Source organism: Pholcus phalangioides, unplaced genomic scaffold (genome assembly GCF_987345545.1).
Source record: "Pholcus phalangioides strain wild (caught in Gottingen) unplaced genomic scaffold, Ppha-v1.0 ptg000011l_1, whole genome shotgun sequence".
In the NCBI taxonomy this organism is placed as follows: Eukaryota; Metazoa; Arthropoda; class Arachnida; order Araneae; family Pholcidae; genus Pholcus; species Pholcus phalangioides.
This window is the reverse complement of record NW_028301604.1, coordinates 48,475,555-48,501,308: the sequence shown is the minus strand read 5'-3', so window position 1 is coordinate 48,501,308 and position 25,754 is coordinate 48,475,555. Positions and strand designations below refer to the sequence as shown.

The 25,754-nt window shown below is 33.1% G+C and overlaps 1 protein-coding gene across 9 annotated transcripts in view; it reads right to left on the bottom strand.

Annotated features, from left to right (window-relative positions):
* Positions 1-25,754, bottom strand: part of LOC149080510 (uncharacterized) — a 195,123-nt gene that overhangs the window by 136,767 nt on the left and 32,602 nt on the right. For all 9 annotated transcript variants that reach the window (XM_089239601.1, XM_089239596.1, XM_089239604.1 and 6 more), the window contains exon 2: positions 10,367-10,456. In XM_089239601.1, the coding sequence (XP_089095727.1) occupies positions 10,367-10,456 (90 nt within the window). The remainder of the gene's footprint in view (positions 1-10,366; positions 10,457-25,754) is intronic.

Sequence of the window (25,754 nt, the reverse complement as noted above, 5' to 3'; positions counted from 1 at the left end):
TTTCTGTTTGTGACTTCTTGTAACACATTTTAGTATGTGAATCTCATACCTAAATGCTTACATAAAAAAGGTAGAAGAATTATAAAAAAGGGGGTGTTTGTGATTCCAAGAAATTATTTATCACCACATTTTTGTTCCTAAAAAAACATTAAAAAAATATTTCAAAATATACATATTCTAAACACTGCACTATGCAGCAATTTTTTGGAATATATAAACTAAGCTCAAACTAAAATTTTACCTGAACGCAACACATTTACTAACAAACAATATTCCTAAAAAAAACCCATTTTTCCCACAAAACCCTGGGGGTTTTAGGCTAAAAAAACCCAGCCCTGGGGGAAATGGGTATCTACTAAGGGGAGCAAATTTGACAACCCTGCCAGCAGTAGGCTATGTATGAGCGCATTTCATTCCTGGAGCGTTTCAGCCCACTTCATTCTGAGAGCCGTGCATGGAGTCAAATTTCTTCCGTCGTTATGCATTGATGATCCAGTAGCTTGCTTCGGCACTGCCAGAGACATTCTACTTCTCCTGGTCGCCATCACTTTGCCTGTGAGGAAGACTCTATGGGAAAGCTCAAGGCGACACTTCTTATCTATGATGCAATCTTGTTGACAAACTTCGAGACATACTCACATCTTCCCTGAACACGTCAATGGACTGTTCACACTAAATTGTGAAGTGGCTCCTGTAATAATGAAGTCTTGAAGGGTGTCCCACTGGACCGAATGGGTGAGAATGTTCCAATTGTCATACTTTTAATGCTAATGGCTCTAAAAGAAAATTTGTTGCAATGTGATTACAACTAAAAAACATTTTAAAGTTGGTAAAGTTTAAAATTTAACACTGTTAATAAATGATTTAAGTGGAAAATAAAGTTGTCATTCTTTATTGTCATCTATTGATGACCTACTATTTGTTGGAGAAACAAAAAATTAAACGGGAAATGCACTTTAACGGTACATAAATTTTGAGGGTTCGACCCGGATCCAATCGGCTAATAATGAACATAAGTACATAATCCTTTACGATTTTTAAAAAATGCACATTCGTGATTTTGTAGGAACGAAGCAAATTTACGCTGTCTTTGAATGTTGGTAGATAATGGTGAAAGTTTTTTTTATTTTTATTTTTTATCATACTTTCTCTTATGTAACCCACGGGGAAAAATTCTCAGAAATTTGAAAATTTGGTAAACGGCCCCTCATTAAGGGACGCAACTAGATATCTGGTCATCTTATTCTTCAACAACCCTATATATGAATAAAATACAGTTCGGTAAAATGCTTCATTTTACTTACTTTTTAAGGTCGTGCAATCATGACAAACGGTAAGGGAAAAAATTGGGGTTTCACTTTATAAATTTTTTCTTCTTGGAACTAGGAAAGAATGCATCTCTGTGGGATGCATGAAATAATTTTTTATATGCATCCTTTTCTGAAATTCCAGGTATTTGATGCACTACAGTGTCATAGCTGCCAACTTTTGAAAATGAAAATTCGGGAGATTTTCGCGCACACCCGTATTTTATGCTAAAACCACTCCCTAATAAATACAATAGGGATTTTTCCAAATAAAATAGGGATTTTCCAAATAAAATAGGGATTTTCCAAACATAAAAGTTGAAGCGTAGGGAATAAAATCTCTACTCAAAAACTGAAGTCAAATTAAAATAGGGATCTTACACACATGGAAGTTAAACCCTTGGGAATAAAATTCCTACGCAAAAAACAAGTGAAATTGGAGGTCAAAATTTTGATTATTTTTCAATGATGTAAAAATAAATATTGTGTTCAATCAGAAACGCTGTGAACAAACATTCTCCGCGAATGACCCCAAAATCATCGGAAGATGAAGGAAAACACCGTCAATTTTTGAAGAACACTGACTTTTTGTGACGTTTGCTTGATGTTTTTTTTCACTTCACGACTGATGATGGCAGTTTTTCCATGACCGATGTTTATGTCCGTAACACAACTTGTACAAAAAGGAAAAGTCAGCCCTCTTCTGGAACGTTTGATGAAAGGAAATTCATCGGAATAAGTATCTTTAAAATTGATTAAATATGTTTTTGCTTATCATTATTCATGCTTTGTTATATCGCACGTACGTAACTTCAACAAAAGAAATTTTGACCACATGTGCATCACCATAATCTTCAATTATTATCCAGGACTATTGGCCTCTGAGCCATTTCCCTGCACGATAAGACAAACAACTTTCTTGTTACCATCAGAGGGTTTGTAAAACTTCCTTAAAAAGGGAATTTCCCCATTTACGACGTGTGACGTCATTTCAAAAGGGAAAAAATGATACTCCACAAGAAATTCCTTAGGGATTGTTTTCATAAGCGGGGATTTTTTTAATGAAGTAGGGAACTTTTAGGGACAATTAGGGATTTTTGTGATTTTCGTAAAAATTCGGGAGATTTAAGAACATTTCGGGAGATCGAGCGATGAAGATAAAATTCGGGAGATTCCCGAAAAATTCGGGAGACTTGGCAGCTATGCAGTGTGCCAGTGGCATCTCTGTGTACATCATACTTGGAAACATTTATGACCAACAATAGGTTGACCATTCTCTCTTACCAAAATATTGAATACTTAATGGAAACTTGGATAAGATTCAATCCACAATTATTCATTCACGTAAAAATGACATTAAATTACTAATACAACACAGTTATGGAGTAATAAATACAGTAAGGCCAAATAATAAAGTTAACATACAGTATAGGCATAAAATTATTGGAAATAATGGACTCAAAAAATTGAGGGTTCAAACTCAATATTTCTATAGGTATTATGGAGATAATGGCAAATATATACTGGAGGGAAGGGGTGGGCTTAAGCCAATGAGCAGAATACAAGTTTATATCTACCTATGCAATACAATAATGTTTACAAGTTTACTACAGATGAACTTATTCGAAATTTTATTTTATGACAAGAGAAGATGACAATTGTTTAGGACAACTTATCAATCATTGTTATATGCTAGCTCATTGCAATCATTTTCGTATTATGTGACTTTGAAAAAAGGAACCTATCCAATAACACTTGCTTTTGCCCCTTTTTGAGGATTTCAAGAAAATGGGGGAAAATTGTATCTTCGTTGGACAGATTTATTGCTCGCACTGCTATGGCTTTATTTGTGGGGGATGGGGTCCTTTTCTAATTTAGCATTGTTTCTAATATTTAGCACAATTTTTTTTACACATCTCTTCAATGCCATTTTGAGTAAGGAATACTATTGCATTTGTCCCAACCTGCAGATACCATTGGCTTCTTTTTGAGTCTTGTACTGCCTGTCCCAGAGATGTAGCAAAAAATGATTGTGTTACAAAAGTGTATCCCAACCCTGGCACTCAAACCAGACATATTAACGAAAGTGTGGTATTATTGGATTTTCCTCAATGAGATGTGTTTGCAGATACCAAAAATACTTCGTTTCATATACTTACTGAAATATGAACGTTTAAAATATTTCATTATGAAAGTTTTGAGATGCAGCCGATTTAGTCAGAGCAGGGTAGGCAAAGTTTTGGACAGTATGGTAAAAACCACTATATTTACAATACTGTCCAACACTCTTGTTCTCAACAATCCAAAACCTATTTATAACTATAAATGAAAACCTTTACAATTTAAAAAAGTAACTGCTGTAATCAAATAATAGACTTATTATATAAATTATATTATTAATTACATTAAATATAATGAAATTTTGAAATTCAAAACAGTATATTTAAAGGGTTGTACGATTGATATTAGGTTATCAAGCTATGGGATCGCACTTGAAAATTGAACTGTCTTTTATGAGGTTAAATATTAGATTTATTGAAACATACAAGATAAAAAAATTCGATAAAAATTGTCACATGAAAATTAAAAAAATGCAATAGATATGAATACAGAATAACATTAAACTTGTAATAATCAAACACTACTAATCAAGCACTAATAATTAAGCTCAGCTGCGTTTCTTAACGGGTCATTCCATGTCAAATCACCCAGCCATGACACCCATAGTCTCAGATTTCAATGATTTTTTTTTTATTTGTTGCATTTACCATCCTTATTAACTGTGTGAAATATTATTTGCATATCCCTAAAACTTTTTGAGAAACAAAATGTTGAAATTTATCAAAAACTGATGCAGATGGCTTTTCCGAGGCTCAATTTTTAAGCGGCATTGTTTGGGAAAATAAATCATAACTTTTTCAATTTTCAATATATTCAAGTGAAATTTTCACTAAAGTGTTCACAAAAACATACAGAATACGAATAAAAATAATTCATACACTTACATTTGAAATTTACATGCAAAAAAATTATGTAAACTTTGTTTTTGTGGAATTTTTCGTTAGAAAAAATACAATTTTTCAAGCGTATTTTTAGACCAGAGGCACAGCAGTTACCAAAACAACTTTTATTTTAAATTTCTCCTAAATATATGAAGTAAAATACTGGAGAAAAAAAATAATGGTTTTTTGACCGTTAATATGTTTATTCTGGCTCGCAACGCAAAATTCATCGAAATAAGACTGGATCGTTCCGATTTCAAATCATTCAACTAGATACTGAAATGCAACCCATCATCCCGGATTCCAATTATTATTTTTTATTAATTGCTTCTACCATGCTTGTTGACCATGCAAAGTTTCATGTACATATCTCAAACTTTTTGAGAAAAAAAATGTTTTCTAACCTCACGAATGACGTCTCTTAGGCTAACCCCATTCAAGCAATATTATTTGTGAAAATATATCATAACTTTGCAGATTTTCAATATATTCAAATGAAATTTCCACTAAAATGCTCACAAAAAAATGCAGATTATGAATAGACAAAATGTAAACCTTAGAGGAAAAAAGTCATTTAAATTTAATTTTTTTATTATTTTTTTTATTTTAAACACTTTTTTTTGGATGCACAGCATGAATTTTCAATTTTTTTTTAAAATTTAATCCTATTAATATATTAAGAAGACTAGAAAAGTAAACATTATTTTGACAGTTAATACATTTGAGTAACAAAACACAATGTACTTATATGCCTACATTAATTATATTTGTACATTTTGACTTAATATGATTCATGCTTAGTAAAAAGAAATTTATATTTTATTTTTCATGTACGCTTATACATTTATTACAGTATTCACTAAATTAAGTTTCATGAGTAGTTAATGCAATAATTCAAAACAATTGATAAATTTTAAAATTCTAGGATTAAATGAATTCATGAAATAATTAGAAATGTTAATGTAATGTGTCAAATGGGAGTTGGTGAAAAAAAAAAGATTTTGGGTGAATAAAATAATTTTTCAAATTAAACCTTCATGTTCAGATTCTTAAAAGTGTTCAAATTCCAAATAATTAATTTCACTTTTAATTGATGTATAAATATTTCTTATGATGCAACAAAGACGAACTTTTGCAATCTGATATATTTTTGAATAAAGAATTATTTTGTATTTGATAAACCCAGATAATATTAATCATATATATATAGATGTATTTTTGAAGTTTTTCAACATGCTTAATTATAAAGTTATTTTACCACAACAGTGTTAAATTTTTTTTAATTACTTTGATTTTTACAGCATATATTTTAATAAACATATATTTAATGTATATGATAAATATGAAATGCTTATACTTGTGTGAAAAAAAATCTAAATTATAATATTTAGCACAAGGCTATATATATTTTTCCCAAGAAATAATTTAAAATTGCTGATAAAAAGCCAGAATATGAGGCATTAAATCACAAAGAATGAAATAATTATCAGCTACAACCTAATTGTTGTAGCTGAGGCAGATGGAAGAGAGTAGAATTGAAAACCTAATGTATGTAATGCCTGGTGGTGATGTATAAGATGTGATGTTTCTTGTTGTGATGATGATTGTAAAAAATAATAATAGCTTCTGTGAAGATATAAACTATGGCACACTGGTTTTTGTCCTTCAGAGGGCAGCTGGTGTCTTATTTAATTATAAGACATCATCCCAGCAGGTGATAGAGTAATTGCTGCTGCTTCATAACAAAAGTGTTAGAACTAAACTGCCTGCCCCCCCCCCCCCGGATCAAATGATGCAAGTCTCAATTATGATCTTGCTGAAGACAGAAAATGTGCTCCATAAAGTAGCCTACTCCAGGGTTAGCAAATTTTTCTTATGATAACACAATTTCCATTTGAGCTAAATATTTTATATCATTTTAGAATTCAAAGTAAAATGTCAGAAAAGACACTGAAATTTATAGTGTTGGGAAAAAAACTGGATCTGACTGTCATAAAAAGTGTTATGCAAAAGTGTAAAATCTGTTACCCATTACATCATTGGACCCATCAGACATTAATATTGAGGAGTGGAGCAAGTTCTGAACATTTATCTACTGTGTGTCATAGAGCTTTTTTCTCAAAGTATGAAATACATTCAAAAGCATGCTTTAATCCTTTAAAATGTTATAAGAAAAAAATAACAAAAGGTTTAAGGATAGTAAACTTGTATTTTTCATGTATAAATTAAATAAATGGTTGTACAAAATCAATTCCAGGGCAAAAAATATGCCATGCCTGTAGGAACAGTGAATATAAACAACAAGTTAGGTGAAGAAACTGAATACTGTGAAGAGATGAACAGTGATAGTAATGTAGAGAAGTAACTTGAAAAAAAGGCCAATTATTAAACAAGAAGCACTTGAAGAAATAAATTCATCTCTACAGAACATAGAAGAGTCACCAATTTCATAGAGTAGCTCCACAGTGCCAGTCAAACAATGCCAAAAGAAAAGTTGAACCTGCTTGCAACACTTTAAAATCAAATGTTTGTAAAGTTTTTGAAGAATTACTAGAAAATGAATCTCAAAGCACACTTAATGAAGATATTAAACAGAAAGCAAATATGATTATTTTGATAAAGTTAATTAGAAATAAGACTCAATTTAACAATCACAACAAGGGGAAAACTGTAAATTTTAACTCTGGCCCTTGCTTTAGGAAAGGGGAACAAGGAAAAAAAAATCTGACGAGTTCAATGTCACTGAATATGCTGTGCAGGAGAGCTTTTGTAAATGAAAAAGCAAAGGGGAGCCATTGTGTTTTTATTATAAAAAGAATCAAATTAAATTTCACCTATTTTTTTGCAATCAAATTTTTTAATGCAAAGGTTTAAATTTTCTTTCCTAGTCATAATCTACATTTTTTGTGAGCATTTTAGTGGAAATTTCATTTGAATATATTGAAAATCTGCAAAGTTATGATATATTTTCACAAATAATATTGCTTGAATGGGGGTTAGCCTAAGAGACGTCATTCGTGAGGTTAGAAAACATTTTTTTTCTCAAAAAGTTTTTGAGATATGTACATGAAACTTTGCATGGTCAACAAGCATGGTAGAAGCAGTTAATAAAAAATAATAATTGGAATCCGGGATGATGGGTTGCATTTCAGTATCTAGTTGAATGATTTGAAATCGGAACGATCCAGTCTTATTTCGATGAATTTTGCGTTGCGAGCCAGAATAAACATATTAACGGTCAAAAAAACCATTATTTTTTTTCTCCAGTATTTTACTTCATATATTTAGGAGAAATTTAAAATAAAAGTTGTTTTGGTAACTGCTGTGCCTCTGGTCTAAAAATACGTTTGAAAAATTGTATTTTTTCTAACGAAAAATTCCACAAAAACAAAGTTTACATAATTTTTTTGCATGTAAATTTTCAAATGTAAGTGTATGAATTATTTTTATTCATATTCTGTATGTTTTTGTGAACACTTTAGTGAAAATTTCACTTGAATATATTGAAAATTGAAAAAGTTATGATTTATTTTCTCAAACAATGCCGCCTAAAAATTGAGCCTCGGAAAAGTCATCTGCATCAGTTTTTGATAAATTTCAACATTTTTTTTCTCAAAAAGTTTTAGGGATATGCAAATAATATTTCACACAGTTAATAAGATGGTAAATGCAACAAATAAAAAAAAAAGTCATTGAAATCTGAGACTATGGATGTCATTTTGGCATTTTGCCGGGTGATTTGAAATGGAATGACCCTAACATTCTATAACACATAACTAATTTAGCTGCCCTATCTGTGGCAAAATAATTTCTAAGATTACAAAATTTGAAAATATTCTTTCAATTGATGCATAACTTGCAAGACATGAAAATAAAAAAAAAACCCAATGTGTTAAAGACAATCTTTTGATAAGCCTTCTTCCAGTGTTCCCTTTTCCTGACTGCTGTCCACCACGTGATATATATCACTTGAATTTATTCAGTGAAATATTAGCTTCTAGCCTCATAAGAGAAACAATTGACATTTAACAAAAAATTTTGGGTCTTGAAGTTTTTCATCATCATGTAGGCATAATCAGTGTTTGTGAAATTGTGTTCCATTAGTCATGTGTAGGCACAACATGGTGGCCTTATTTTGTTCAGATATTTCCCTTTATCTAAAATTAAATTTTTAAATTCAAAATTGAAAATGTAAAATAGAAAGTTCACTTAAAAATGAAAAAAAGAGATACTTGAAAAGTTAAAATAGAATAATTTATATTAAATAAACATTATACCATTGATATTTATTTACATCATTATAATGTTATCTAATAAAAAATAATATTTATGTTGAGTTTCACAATAATGCAATAATTATAACTGACTGTGTATTTGGTATTTTCAATATAATGTATTTTCTAAAGAAAATTGTTCCGGCAGATTCTGCAGGGTTTTTGACAAGCACTGTCCTAAATAATCCTGCTTTATAATCATACATGAAAAATAAGATGTCAAGTAGAAATAACATTTATAACAAAATAAGAAATTAAAAACAGTGTTTATTTAAACAGTTATATGCGAGATGTTAATTTACTTCCAGCTTAAAACCATCAATTTCATGGAGACAATTAACTTAAAAATAAAAAAAAATCAAATGACTAGTTTTGAAAATTTTTGATTTGATTTAGTTAGTTTTTATAATCTGCTAGAATTTTTTTTTAAATATGTCAGTATCATGGGGAAAAAAATCGATAGGTTTCCACGTAACATTTTGAAACTTGAAGGTTTTGGACAGTTTTAGACAGTTTATCCCACGTGTCCTGTCCAAAACCCCAACTCTGAGAGAGAAATAAATTGAAAGATGTATTCATACCAAAAAAAATTATTATTTATTCATATAACTGCATCACTCTTTTTCCAGGCATTATTTTATATTTCCTCATAGAACTTCATCACGAATACATAGCTGCCAACTTTTGAAAATGAAAATTAAGGAGATTTCCGCACTGACCCGTATATATATATATATTTTATACTAAAACCACTCCCTAATAAATACAAAAATGATTTTTCCAAATAAAATAGGGATTTTCCACACATGGAAGTTAAACCTTGGGAATAAAATCCCTATGCAAAAAACAAGTGAAATTGGAGGCCAAAATTTCAATGGTGATCTAAAAAAAATATTTTGTGTTCAATCAGAAAAGAGGTGAACAAACATTCTGCATGAATGACCCCAAAATCATCGGAAGATGAAGAGAAAAAGCGTCAATTTTTGAAGAACACATGACTTTTTGTGACACTTGCTTGATGTTTTTTGATTTCACATGGGTGATGATGTTAGTCTTTCCACAATGACCGATGTTTATGTCCTTAACACAACTTGTACGAAAAGAAAACGTTGACCTTTTTCTGGAAAGTTTGATGAAAGGAAATTCATCAGAATAAGTATATTTAAAATTAATGAAATATTTTTTTCTTATCAGTATTCATGTTTACGTATGTAACTTGAACAAAAGAGGAAGTTTTGACCACATGCGCGTCACTATAATCTCCAATTATTATCCAGGACTATTGGCTGCTAAGCTATTTCCCTGCACAATAAGACAAGCAACTATTCTTGTTACCATCAGAGGGTTTGTAAAACGTGCTTAAAAAAGGAGAGAATTTCCCACTATTCCCCACATTTACGACGCGAGACGTCATTTCAGAAGGGGAAAAAAACAGGCAAAAGACTTTTTGCCCCACAAGGAATTCCTTAGGGATTGTTTTCAGAAGCTGGGATTCTTTTTAAATGAAGTACGGAATGATTACGGATTTTTTGTGATTTTCGTACAAATTTGGGAGATTTAAGAACTTTTTGGGAGGTCGAGAGGTGAAGCTAAAATTCGGAAGACTTGGCAGCTATGCGAATACAATAGAATTGAAAGTAAAATGAATGTTTTATCTGTGAACTCAAAATAATTGGAAGAATACTGATGCTCTCACATTATTATATTTTTATTTTTTTCAAATTTGTTTTTTAAATATGAATTGAAGTGATACAAAACGGAAAATCAAAAACATTATAGTTACCTGAACAGGCTTTTTTATAGTCAGAAGACATGCTAACCTCAAGGCTTTTAATTCTTCATCTTCATCAAGTTTATTAGAGCTTGTTGAAAACTAAAATAAGTTTTAAAAAAATCTATAGTTAATTTCAAAGAAATTGAAATAAAGAAGCATACAAAACAATCAATATTCTTTGTTGAACATACCATATGAAACATACCATCCATATGGTATGTTTTCACCACCACAAAAAATTATAATAGTTGATAGACAGCAACGTACTGTGTCCAATTTTATTGAGATCAAAGCACTTCTAGTTTAAGTACCTTGAAGGTGAATTCTGCCATTCTGGCTGCCTTGATTACTCTAGCACAGGGTTTCTCAATATTACCCATGAGCAATGGAATGTTGGGGGCGCACAACAGTAACAATGGGCAGAAATATACAAGGAGAGAGCTTATAGCCATCTCAAGTAAACCAAATTTCATAAATAAAGTTAAAATACACCCGTAATCAATTAAAAAATACCCTTTAATCAATTTCTGCTAATTTAAATGTTTTTTGAAGGTTGGTGACTAAAAATTTCTCTAGAAGAAATTACTTGTGCCTCCAAAAATTGATTCAGCATACACTAATGACAATGGGCACAATATAGCAGCAATGTGTTCTAATGAAAGATCTATTTTTAAGGTGTAGAGAATACTTTTCCGAGAAGGAGGTGGTGGGAAGCACATTTTTTTTTTATCAAGATGCATGTTGCAACAGCAGCAAAGCAGCTGCTGAAGAACAGGTTTGGAATAGCAGGATGACAACCCCTTGCCACCATGTTCATCTGACCTTAATCCTTGCTTACACTTGGCTAGCTTTTAGCTTTGGGAATACCTCAAGCATGTTTTGTACAGTGGTCACATTGAGAACTTGGCTGAATTGAAAGCACGCCCATAGCATTTAAATGACACACTGGATATCTATTGGTGAACAAGCATTTTTGCACTTCCATCTCTTAGCAGAACATGGCGGACAACATATTTAACATTTCTTATAAAAGTCCTTGTAGTTTGTTTAATGACTTCATTTTTGTGATTTTCCCAGAATTATGAAATTGTGTGATGCTAATAAAGTTCTCATTTTGCCCCTACCAGATACCTCTTCCATTTATTTTACATTTTTAAGTTCTTTTATTTCCTTGCCAAACGTAATTTTATTGCTTTAGGAATATTCATGCGAACTTTTTCTGATTTTACAGCGTTTTGAAATCAGAAATTTAATATAATCACCTCGTATATCGTAAATCATTGCTAACTAATTTACATGAATTATGATAAAGTTAATAAAGACTGAATATATAATATACGACTGAATATGTTTCATTAAACACATTTTGTGTTTTTACTTAGTTTTGGAAAATAGCTCCCTAATTAGGCATAATGAAAGTAACAGGAGAAAACATATGTAACTTATTATATGGTTAGTGATAACATTAAAACAATTTTCAAACAGAAGATAGTTCCTTAAAATATAATATATAATTAATAGTCGAGGGCTTGTTAAGTTTTGACTTTGTGGTAAAAAAAATTGTCAATGTTGTTCGTTGTTTTTTCATTTTTATATAAGTAGTGGCATTAGCGTGAAAATACTTTCTGGTGCGATACAAAAAACATGATTATGATTTGTTTTGGAAAATAAGCACGAATGTGTCCAAAGTATGCAAAAGTTTGAGTAGACGAGAAAGTTTTCGACAACCATCAACAACACAAACCTCATTACATAGACATGAAAGTGCATAACACATTATTGATGGAAAGAAAAATCTTTTGAAAATCAGGTTCTTCTCATTCACTAGGTGTAAGCTTATTTCTGACGCACAACATTACAACACGGGAATTCACACAGCAAATCACATACAACACTATATATAAATATGAATTTTGCATTGCCTCTATTGTTTTCAGTGATATTTCAATGGAATTTCCCTCATCCATGAAAATGGTTTTATATTCATTGTCAAATTGTAATCACACTGATTTGATTACATTTTTTGCCGCTGTGGTGGTCGAGTGGTTATAGTGATGGACTCGCGATGCGAGGATCCGGGTTCGAACCCCACAGTGGTGGTCAGCCGAAGTTGGTTTTCTGTGGTTCCCAACTTCAAGGCGCAAATGCGAGCCGATCTCCCCGTTAAAAAGTCTCGCCAGAGAGAGCAACAGTCCTACAACGATAAATCATTCAATCATAACACTTCACTCATAGTTAGAAAAATTAGTGGCAGATGGCAGCACTACACATAACAAGCATTACAGAGAAACAACAAAACTTCATGTCAGGTTTCATTACACGCACATTCCCGCATGTACCAATTCGTTGGGGGTTCCGCGGGATGTGGGCGGGGTGCATGTCTGGTGGACTCCAAAAAATGGCTCGGGGATCCATGATGTTCTTAAGTCAGCCACCTCGTTGGGCAATTTGCCTGTTGTGGCGTTGTATTTGTATTTGATAATATTCAATGAAGATATGAGCTGTTGTATGCACATAACTTGAAATATTTTAGTATGTTCAATATACACACACACATTCACAGCTTTTATATTTTTCGTTTACCACCACACATCACACAATCTAGGTTCATCTAACTTATATATGTTTCTAATATGATTAATTAAAGGGTGATTTCACTGAACAATAACTGCACTAACAAATAACCACTCATGAAAAAAAATAATTGTGAAATAATTATAAACTAAATTGTAATGTAACACAATAGACCATGGTTCGTACTCTTCCAACGAAAAAAAATTCAAGGACTATTCAAGCACTTTTCAAGGTAAAACTTAAAAATTCAAGGACTTTTTTTACAAAAGCATATTTTTCACATGAATAGGCGCATATTTAATTTTGATTAAAACTTTGAGAGATTACATTTCTACCTACTTTATTTCACATCATCTGTAATGAATAAAGGAGGCCACATACACATATATATCATACAAAACATATGACACATTGAATAACACAGTTCATGCCTGTCAATTTCCTCATTGAAACATAGTTTAGTCTCCAAATATTGCAATTAATTTTCTTTTAAAGACTAAAAAAAAGAACTCTTCTAAAGATAGAAAAAGATTAAATTATTTCTTTCAACAATTCTGGAATTATTTCTTTCAACAATTCTGGAATAATTTTTCATTACTTTTGGAATAATTGCTTTCATCAATTCTGGAATTGTTTCTTTCGCTAAGGCTGAAATTCTTTCTTTCATTAATGCTGAATTCTTTTATTGATTCTAAAATTATTTCATTAATTATTGCTTTATTAATTTTGGAATTCTCTCTCATTAATTTTAGAATTATATTTCATTAATTTTGGAATTATATTTCATTAATTCTGTAATTATTTCTTTCATTAATTCTGTAATTTTTTCTTTCATTAATTCTGTAATTTTTTCTTTCATTAATTCTGTAATTTTTTCTTTCATTAATTCTGTAATTTTTTCTTTCATTAATTCTGGAACTATCTCTTTCATTAATTTTGGAATCATATCATCGATACTGAAATTATTTCTTTCATTTATTGTTTTAAACTCCTTTAAACAACTATGGATGCCATTAGAAAATAACGGAGATGCGCCGACATTCAACACGTCACGTGATCTTCCAAGTAATGATGTAGACCACTGACGTCATACCAGCGCCAGTACTAGAATGCGGGGGGGGGGGGCAACTGCCCCGGATGGCAATTTTTAGGTGAACACCGTTATAAAATTATCGAATTCCGAATTGGTGGGGGCGGCAAGACAATACAAAAATCCTAGTTATGGCCCTGCGTCATACTCCCTCCAGTAATATAAGCTCAATGGATTTCAGCGCCGATTCACCCATTGAAGTACAGCTTGCATTTGGCGACATTTTTGTCTGACACACTCAGCAACCAATCTTGATAGAAGGGATTTTTCAGCCACACAAGTAATTAAAAGTACACACACTTGTTACTCATTTTTTGTTTTCTTTCTTTAAAGAACCTTATACAACCTTAGACCGCATGGGTGGAGATATGGGGGGGGGATGTGAAGTTGACTGATCTAATGTATATATGCATATATGAATTGACATCATCATCGTGTCCCCCCCCCCAAACTTTCAAGTCAATCTCCGCCTATGGTTGACAGTAATCAAAGGAAGCTTCGCTCACTTACGGACCGAAAGGCTGAAATTATTTCGACAAAAATTATGACACTTTTTTATTAAGATATTGATTTCTCAAGTCCTCCAGAAAAAATACCTCGTACAAAAGTTTAATGACTTCCAACGACTCCAAATACATCTACATATGATCACAGGATACATGCTACCATAAAGCCGGGTTTTCCTAGAAGTGGGTTGTTGCAATACCTTCTAGAGCAGAAGGACTTCTACTCTAGAAATAGGGATTGGTTGGTTGTTGGGGGCCAGAGCGTGCTGACTGAGCTGAAGAAAAATAACAACGATCGGAAGTTCAATTTGAACTCTAGCTTTTATTCCATAAAAGTTGCAAGGAAAAAAAACAAGATCATTTACGATCATAAAAGAAATAAATAAATGAAACGGTCGACAAATAACAACCGGCAATCTCAGGGAGAAAAAAAACAATCCCGACATAGACGTGGAAAAAAACCAGGCTACAGTACAAAGCCAAGCTCCTGTGAGGGCGAGAGCATGCCACCAACGATTTACATATTGCGTCGGGCCGAGCGGTTCCACGTGCACAGAGAATAAAAAGGGAAAAAACATTCCAACATAGGTTTTTGGCACCGCATGAACCGAACTGGATCATTTCGCGTCGACAGAAACGTTTTACATAATCACACTACGCGTTTGTGTATTCCTACAGTGGCGCATCAGTTCACGGCCCTGCTATCAGCTACTCTGTCATCTGCATGCTCCGGTTTGAAAGGAAGCATCGAGCTTGATGAAGGGAAGTAAAAGAAAACAAAAATGAAGAGTTTTCTCAGCCACCTTGTTGGGCATTTTGCCTGTTGTGGCGTTGTATTTGTATTTGTATAGAAGATTGGTAAAACGAGTGGTGCACAACGCATTTGACTCCTCCAGAAACAGTCGGCCAATCACGCCCGACTTAAAACACTGCAGTGTGAGGCTTGTTGCGCTCTCTAGGAAAACAGTCGAACTTGTTTTCTTATTATTGGTGAGTGGACGGCATGTCACGCTGGGCGATTCACTTTGCACGCGGCACAAAACACCTGCTCCTACGAAAACCCCGCTTAATAATAATAGGGGAAAATGTGCTTTAAATCCAATTATCCAGGGTTATTGGCTGCTAAGGCTTTTTCCCTGTGCTTTGCACTTTTTTAAGGATGTCACTTACGAAGTAAAAAAAAAAAAGTGGCGAAAACTATTTCGGAAAACACAAATTTTTCAAGGACTCTTATTTATTTTCAAGGCCTTGAAAATTGACTTTTTTTTTTTCAAGGACTTTTCAAGGTTTTCAAGGACCGTACGAACCATGTAGACTAGCTTAGGCACATGCATGAAATGCATGTGTAAACAAAAAAAAGTGTCAGTAAGCGTTTTTCTTCAACTCAATGAAGAAAAAGAAAAAAAAAAAGACTCACAAGAGTGAATTTGAATGTAGGCAGGGTACAAAAAGCCTATAACAAAGTATGTGGATGCAAAACAAATGAAGTAAACATGCAGGCACGTGGTGTTCTCAAAGCAGAATATGCCAAAATCTGCGATGTATGTCGCCGAACAATCTAGAAGAATTATAAGGAAAGAGTGCAGGAAACGATTTATTGAGATTTTTACGACAGAAAAATTCTAGTCAGCCGAGGGCTCTCCTTGCAGAACAATGCAAAACATTCTGCTTTGGGGCGTGGCACAAAGTCCCTTGAAACTTGTGAAATTTGAATTTTGTGTCATACATATTCCCATCTATCTCGATTTCTACTGCTCATAGAACAAAAAGTGAGGTATCAAAATGTTCAGGAAAATCTGTAGAATTTTTTAAAATGAACAAAAAAAAATTAATTTTTTGATTGTTCAACAGTTCCTTGTCCCCTTAAGAAAAATAAGGGGTCAACAAGATCAATCTGATTTAAAATTAAATTCAAAATTTCAAAATTCAATTTTAAATAATTAAAATTTAAATTCAACTGAGGTGAATCTAGTCATGTCAAACTAGTCATATAATTGCACAAGATTATCACACATTTTTTTTTTTTTACAGAACCATGGCTTTGTGATGAATCCAGATATTTCCTCATTGATTACAGAAAGTCATAAGTGCAAATTCACAGACTCGAAAAATCTGTAGCTTATCCATTGATGATACATTCCACATCAAAGAAAACATGTCAAACAAATAGAAGGGAAAAACCGGGAACTTTTTTTGAAATTTTAATGTGTGACAATATATAAATCCCATTTTTCTGGGACGCATTTTTCCGTCCTGATTTTTTCAGCAATAATTACTCACTTCGCTTGCTTTAAACATCATACTTGGTGACAATTACAGATTTTTCTTATTTGAAATCCTGATTCCCAATGTTTTTCCTGAGAAAACGGGGTCAGCCTGAAATCGAACTTGAAGAGTATTTTCTTTAGGGATTTTCTATTCAAACAAAGATCAATTTGAGGACTTTCAGGGACTTTTTTTATAAAGATACAAACTGAAAGATACAAGACTGAAAAATCAGAAGCATTGACACATATGGAAAGCGCTTCTTTTGACATAATACGTCTGCCACCCCTGGGACAGAAATCTCATCTGTTTTGAAGATAAGCAATAACTAGAGATGTGATGTGAGAATATTCTGAGAGAACGAGAAGATTCTCCTGGATGTAAAAATCAGAGAATAATCGAGACTATTCTTTTTTCTTTTAAATAATGAAACAATTTTTACCAATTCTGTTTATATTATGAAATGTAATTCAGTTTTTATTGTCTGAAACAGAACAATTTTTTTTTTCACGATAATCGCCTCATAACGACAAGTTTTAGTTCAAAAATATTCTCAGTCATGGTGAGAGGTTTCAAAGAGGTTTTTGTTTTGAAGATTTTCGAAACCTTTAAAAATGAAAAACTTTCTTATAAAATTAGATAAATTTTCAGAAAGACGTTCAAAGAAAAAAAAATAAAACCAAAGTTGATTGACAAAGAGAGCCCTTCTTATGATCACCTTCATTCCAAAGAAAATAGAGAATTGTGTGTCATTTTCTTGAATAAACTTAAACTCAAATTTTTTATCACTCGTATATCTTTGCAAGTTATTCAATTCAGCAATGTTTTGTTTTCATTTTCTTGCTTTGATAGTTTAATGTTGTGGGAACTGCAAACTTTAAATTTTCCTCTTGTTGCTATTGAGAAAACACCTAAATACAAATATAAGGCCACAACAGGCAAAATGCCCAATGAAGTGGTTGAGAAAAAAATGCCCATAGCAAATATGGATGTCATATATTTCTAAAATATAGCAACTCAAAAATGCAATTATAAAAACCAAAACTATATATACATGATAAAATATTATACAATAACCATAAAAAATATTTATTGTTGTTTCATTCTAAGTATGGATAGCTTCTCAATTTACCACAACATGTTATCGTATTTCTTTTTAAATTCTGCCCATTGTGTTAGGATTTATTAGAGATGGGGCGAATATTCTGCACTTTTGCCGAATGTTTGGTACGGCCAAATAATTCTTAGGTATTTGTTGTGCTCAGATTTGCAGATATTCTGCCAAACTAATTAAAAAAAATTATATTAATTGGAATTTTTAGCATAAATTGAAAATTTATAGATTAAATTTTTAATTGGGGGTTGCTGTATTTTAGAAATATATGACATCCATATTTTTTATGGGCAACTTTTTCTCAGCCACCTTGTTGGTTATTTTGCATGTTGTAGCCTTTTGTATTTTATTGTGTGATGTATATCCCTTTCTGTGAAAGGGGTTATGTCAGGGTAGAGATGTAAAATTCTAGAGAATAATCTTTCGGAGAATATTCTCTGACCAGAGAATATTCTCCGAAAGATTATTTATAATAGTAGTCCTACCAGTAGGACTACTATTATAAATAACTTGAGAATATTCTTATAAGTTCTTGATGAGGACATTCACCTGTTATTTATAATATATAGTTACATATAATATCCTTGAGAATATTCTCTGGAAGAACTACTTTCATAAATTACTGGGGAATATTCTTATAGAAAATAATAAGAATTATTCTGAAGTTATTAATAATAGTTTTTCCAGAGAATATTCTCTCCTTGATGATAATATTCTTCAGTTACTGAAATCTTTCCAGAGAGTATTATCAAGAATAACATGTATTAATAATTTGAGAATAATTATTTTCGATAAAAATAATCTCTAGTAATTTATATAATAGCAGTCCCCGTCTCTATTCCCATCAAGATGATGGGAACACTGAAGTTTGTAGACCACAATATTAAAGTTTGAAAGCAAGAAAATTAAACCAACATGGTTGAATTACACAACTTTTAAAGAAATGTGAATGATACACAGAATTTAAGTGTATGTGCACATTGAAGAAAACAACAGTTCTGCATCTTCTTAGAATGAAGGTGATTATATACGAATAGCTTCCTTTATCAATCAACTTTGATTTAATTTCTTTTGTTGTGAACTTATTTCTGAAAATGTACCTATTTTTAAAATAATTTTTTAAGGTTTAATCTTGAAGTTTTTCTAAAATCTTTATAGCCAAACTTTTAAAACCTCTCATCATGACCTGGAGAATATTCTGAGAATATTCTTAAACTAAAAGTTGTGATTGGGGGTGATTATACCAAAAATTGTTTTGTTGTAAATGTTTCAGACAATGAAAACTCATTTATATTTCACAATATAAACAAAATTAGTAAAAAAATTTAAATTATTTAAAAGAAAAATGAATATTCTCGATTATTCTCCAATTTTTACATCCAGGAGAATATTCTCACCTCACATCTCTATGTCAGAGTGAATTTCTTGGATAAATAAAACATGAAATGAAAATCCTATTGCAATTACATAAGTTCACTAGCTGAAGGATGTACCTAGACAAGAAATGTATTGATCTAATCAAAGAGGCGAAAGGGGTAAAGAACATATAAAGAGGTAAAATAAGTTGTAAATTTTATGATGCATTACTAGTTCACAGTAAATAATGGTTGACATGTTTTTGATTAGATGTATAATTGTGACAAGTGTTGAAAAATTGATTCTGCAAGTAATATTAAAATGTGATACATCACTAAATTTGATTGTTAGTATCATGGAAATAAAAATCTTTCAATTTCCAGTTTTTTAATATATATTTAAATAAATTGCATAATTAAAATTCATTATCAATCATTTGAAATTACCATTAATTTTAATTTCAACTAAAAACACCAATTTTATTTATAATTATGATGAATTTCAAGAAGATTGATATTCAGATATTCAGCCAAATCACTATTTGTCCCATCCCTAGAATTTAATACCCCGGGGTAAGCTACTTATTTATTGACAACCATATTAGAGAAAAATTCCCTGGCGGCACCACAATCTTGAATTGTCCCTTACCAATCGATACTGATGTTCCCTAGTCAAAGGAGTCGATTGACAGCATATTAATAACTCATGGTCCATCCTATCCATCCCGTTGAAAATTTTGAACACTTTGATCATATTCCCTCGACACCTGCATCCATCCAATGTAAACATATTCAAACAATGAAGTCTCTCTACATAACTCAAGTCCCGTGTGCCCACAAAGACACGTGTAGTTCTTCTCCGCACCCCTTCAACCAAGCCTACATTCCTATGTAAATATGGTCTCTGAAACCTCACAGCAAAGAATCACTTTAGGAGAATGCAAAGAGACCTTTTTAAATATGAAATCAGACATTCTATTCCCTTTTTTGATCACTGCTGAACAATGTTCAGAAAACTGAAACCATTCATCAGTGAGTGTTTCCAAATCGTTGACCCTAGTTGCATCTGTGCTAGTGACACCTTTCAACACGTAAGAGAAACGTGAATTGTTCAAACCAAAATGAGCAACCATGCACTTGTCAACACTAAACGTCATGCTTCATTCATTTGCTCATGCTCCAATCCTGTTTAAGTTGGTCTGGAGCGATTCCCAACTACCTGCCTCAGCTTCACGTCATCTGCGAATTTGCTAACAATCCCATAAATACCCTGAGCGAGTTTAATAATAAAAAGTGAAAAGTATGGGGCCAAGGACACTTTCTTGAGGAAATCCACTTGTGATGCCTGTCCAATCAGAAAATTCCCCGTTCACCATAACTCATTGTGATTTATCTCTTAACCACGATTCTATCCAATTTAGCAAGTTGCCCTCAATCTCATGTGAAAACGCTTCAAGAGTTTATCATGTTGGAACCGATTGAATGCCTTCTGGAAATCAAGGTAAAACTATACATTTTTGTCCTTACCCAAAGCCTTAGTCACGTGATCATAGAAGCAAAAGGTTAGTTACATTGGTGTATGCAAGGGTTATAAAGCCAAGATTATAATTATTTTTCAGGAAAAAAACACACACCCCCATAAGAATAAAAATTTAAAAACACCCCCTGAGAAAATTCTGTGTATGCCCATGGTTAGTTACACATGACTTTGCCTTTCTAAACCTATGCTGATTATCTGACAATACATTATTCTCGCCTATCCACTTCAACACAATTGCCTTTTAATAATAATTTCCAAAAATTTTGAGAGGGAGCTCATCAAACTCACTGGACAATAATTGGACAGAGCTTCTTTACTACCCTTGTTAAATACCGGAACAACATTAGCAAGCTTCCAATCCCCTTGGGATGATACCCTCAGCAACACTACTCCTGTAAATCTGTACGACTGGCCCAACAATTCATTAGCATATTCCCTGAGGACCATGGGATAGATATCATCTGGACCTGGTGCTTTGCTTGCGCATACATTTTTTTAGAAGAATTAGGACCTCCACATCTTCCACTTGAATATTGTTGAAGATTTTATTACCCCATCCAACACCTTTACATTGAATATCGTTTTCTCTATTAAAAACTGACGTGAAAAAGTCATTGAAAGCACTACACATGCCTATATTGTTCTCTACCCTAGACCCTCCTGTCGAGAGGGGGCCAACCGTCCCCTTACATCTATTATTAAAATACCTGAAAAATGATTTTGGGTCAGAGCCAATGTTATCTGCCAACCTAGCAGAATTGAAGCTACTGACGCATTCTTTGCAAAATGCGAAAGAAAATTTTAGAATGCAAAAATAGTATATAGTAGCCACCCGTTGTAAAAATGCGTACAGGAGGCATGACACGAGTAGACATCCATCCATCAATCACCAGCATTGTAGCATTTTGCTAAAGCTTTTTTCCTTATTTTCGCTAAAGGAGAATTTTTATCTAGCTTAAACCCTGCAACCTCTAGATTAAACGTTCTTTTTACTATCCCTTATCGCAGAGGTCTTCAAACTTTTTCTAGTTGCGAGCACTACTTGTATCCATCATCAAAAGAAGAGCACCCTTACAAGAAGTTCAACATACGAATGCATGAAATCAGGATTGATTTCAATCCTTAAATACAATTTGTACAAGGTTTTTATATTTTAACTTCGACCAAGTGCTCGCAAGCACAAAATTGGACACAAGCATCAAGCACTCTGGATGTTCCAGGGAGTACTGTGGTGCTCGCGAGCAACGGGTTGAAGATGCCTGCTTTATCATTTTTTCAACACCGTTCTTTTACCAGTAAACACTAACATGTCACCTCATCCACTTTTATACTCTCTGAATGCTCTTTTCTTTTCAGGATAAAGATTACGCATGCTATCTGTGAACCATAGGGGTGCGATGTACACACTTTTTATAGACAAAGAGTATGACTATGTGCAAAACAGACAGCTTCGTACTAAATTCTTCCCATTCACTTACCATCCAACTGATTCCAACCGGTCTTTGAAAACGCCTGCTAAAATTTCTCTCAAAACACATCAAAGTTAGTTCTCCGAAAACAAAGAACCACTCTTTTGTTATCAACTTTACCCAAAGAAAAATTACAGAAAACTAATGACACAATGGTTACTGGAAAAAAAGTTTCCCACTGAAACATGTTCAAGACCCCGGAACTAGTGAGAACTAAATCCGAAATAGCAGTGCCCTTAGTGGCTTCTGATACATGCTGATACAAAAAATTATCTAGCACCAACTTAAAAAAGTTTTTTTTCATATTGAGCTCTAGCTGAAAGGTTCTCCTAATCGATACTCGGGTAATTGAAATCCCCTCTCTAATATGACATCCCCCTTCATGCTGTATGTATGAGGTTCTGAAAGCTCTTGCAACAATTTTAGAAGGCAACTTCTGTCAACTGCTGTTCATTCCAATGCACCTTCCTTTCCACCACATAGCAGCACCAATGTTTTCTGTGTAGTTCCTATAACATTGGTCTTTGCAAAAAGTCCTATTTTTCTGGGGTATTGGGTAGTTTTAAAAGAATTCCCTCTTATTGCATACCTTCTGCAGATGCCAAATGGTGAATAAATTCTGATCCACACTCATCTTTGCTTAACCTTTTGGTAGTTCAAAGTACCAGGTTAGCTATTTTTTTATGCATGCACATGCCAAGTATATCCCAGGTTTTACTCATCAATTGCCTTTAATTTCTGTTTTTCTTTACTCTATTCAATTTCAAGGTATTGTGAATAATAGGTCTGAATATTCGTTTTGAACAGTTCTGTATCCTCTGAGAATGGGGCTATTTTTCATATAGTTACTTTTATTTACACAATAATATAATTTAAAAAAAAAACCAGCTTCCCTATTTCACAAATGTAAATATAATTAACTTATGCTATTGTTTATATTTTTGAATTATTCATAAACATGTAGCATATTATAAACATATATTTTTTAATTTTGGAGACATTCATTACCAAGTAAAAATAAGGTTATTTATTGTAACTTCAAGAATATTCCTGAGAATCTTTTAAAAGATTATTATACACAGACACAGAGAATTTTACACCCATAAAATAACTGGAGAATATTCTCAAGTCACCTTACAGAGAATATTCTCCAGTATTGTCCTCCAATCGCTTCTCAGCCTTTTGCCTAAGATCAAAGTGTAGTATCGCTCTTCATGAGAATATTCTCCAGTATTTTCCTCCATGAGATTCTCTCCAGTATTATCCTTGATGAGAATATTATTAAGTTATTCATAATAATCCTTCCAGAGAATATTCTATAATTATTATCAAGAATTTTACATCTCTAGCGATAATATACAGTACCAACAAATACTAATAAGAGAGTGAGAGGCCCATTTTAGGAATTTTCAACAAAAGTTTGGTTTCAGATCTATATTTTGTTCTTTTGTTCTTACATATGATGCCTCATTGTGGCCTTTTGCATTGTTTTGCAATGAGCCCTCGACTGACTGGAAATGTTCTGCAGTTCCCATAATAGTGTTTTCTACATTTTTCTTAAAATTCTTCCCGACTGTTCTGTAATAGCACTGATTGTTCTGTGACATTACTCTGCTTTGGGGGCCAGAGGTTGGACCATGGGAACCATCATTTATTTTCAGTATTTTACTTAATGGATTTTTCAAAGAAAAAATGGATTGTTCAAATATTCTGTGCCCAATAATTAGACAGTAATTATCAATAGCAAAATTAGAAGCAATACAAATACAAATACAAATACAAATACAACGCCACAACAGGCAAAATGCCCAACGAGGTGGCTGATAAAAAGATGCCCATAAAAATATGGTTGTCATATGTTTCAAAAATACAGCAACCCAATTAAAAATGCAATTAACACAAATTACAAACAATATATACACATGATAAAATATTATACGATGCCCATAAAGATTACTTATGGTTGTCTTATTCTAAGAATGGATAGCTTCTCGATTTACCCCAACATGTTTATCGTATTTCTTTTTAAACGTGTCAATTGTGTTACAATTTACTACCTCCGGGGGTAAGCTATTCCATTTATTAACAACCCTATTGGAGAAAAATTCCCTGCGACACCATAACCTTGCATTGTCCCTCACTAATCGATACTGGTGTCCCCTTGTAAAAGCAGTCGATTGGCGGTGTACTAAAAGTTCATGGTCCATCCTATCCATCCCATTGAAAATTTTGAACACTTCGATCATATCTCCTCGACACCTGCGTTCATCCAATGTAAACATATTCAAAAAATGAAGTCTTTCTTCATAACTCAAGCCCTGTGTGCCAATAAGGACACGCGTAGCTCTTCTCTGCACCCCTTCAACCAAGTCTATGTCCCTCTGTAGGTATGGTCTCCAAAACCTTACAGCATACTCCAGTCCAGGACGAACTAAGCCTCGAAAAAGAGGAAGAATGACTTTAGGAGAACGCGAAGAGACCTTTTTGAAAATGAGACCAAGCATTCTATTCGATTTTTTGACAACCGCTGAACAATGTTCAGAAAACTTAAGTCGCTCGTCAATGAGAATTCCCAAATCGGTGACTCTAGTTGCATCCGGGATAGTGACACCATTCAACTCGTAAGAGAACCGTGGGTTGTTCGAACCAAAATGAGCGACCATGCACTTATCTACGCTAAACGTCATGCTCCATTCATTTGCCCATGCTGCAATCTTGTTTAAGTTGGTCTGGAGCAACTCCCTATCGCTTTCATTCCCGATTACCCCCATTAGCTTCACATCATCTGCGAATTTGCTAGTAATTCCATCGATACCCTGATCGAGTTTATCGATAAAAAGTGAAAAAAGTATGGGGCCAAGGACACTTCCCTGAGGAACTCCACTTGTGACGTCTGTCCAACCAGAGAATTCCCCGTTCACCATAACTCGTTGCGACCTATCTCTTAACCACGATTCTATCCAATTCAGCAAGTTGCCCCCTATTCCAATCTCGTGTAAACGCTTCAAGAGTTTGCCATGTTGGACCCGATCGAATGCCTTCTGGAAATCAAGGTAAACAACGTCGACATTTTTGCTCTTACCCAAAGCCTTAGTCACGTAATCATAGAAGCAAAGGAGGTTAGTTACACATGACTTCCCCTTCCTGAACCCATGCTGATTATCCGACAATACATTATTCTCGTCTATCCACTTCACAAACTGCCTTTTGATGATAATTTCCAAAATTTTCGAGAGGGAGCTCGTCAAACTCACTGGACGATAATTAGACACCACTTCTCTACTACCCTTCTTAAATATCGGAACAACGTTAGCCAGTTTCCAATCTCTCGGGACGATACCCTCAGCAACACTACTCCTGTATATCTGTGCGACTGGCCCCAACAATTCATTAGCACCTTCCCTGAGAACCCTGGGATAGATATCATCTGGTCCTGGTGCTTTGCTTGCACATACATTTCTTAGAAGATTTAGGACCTCCACGT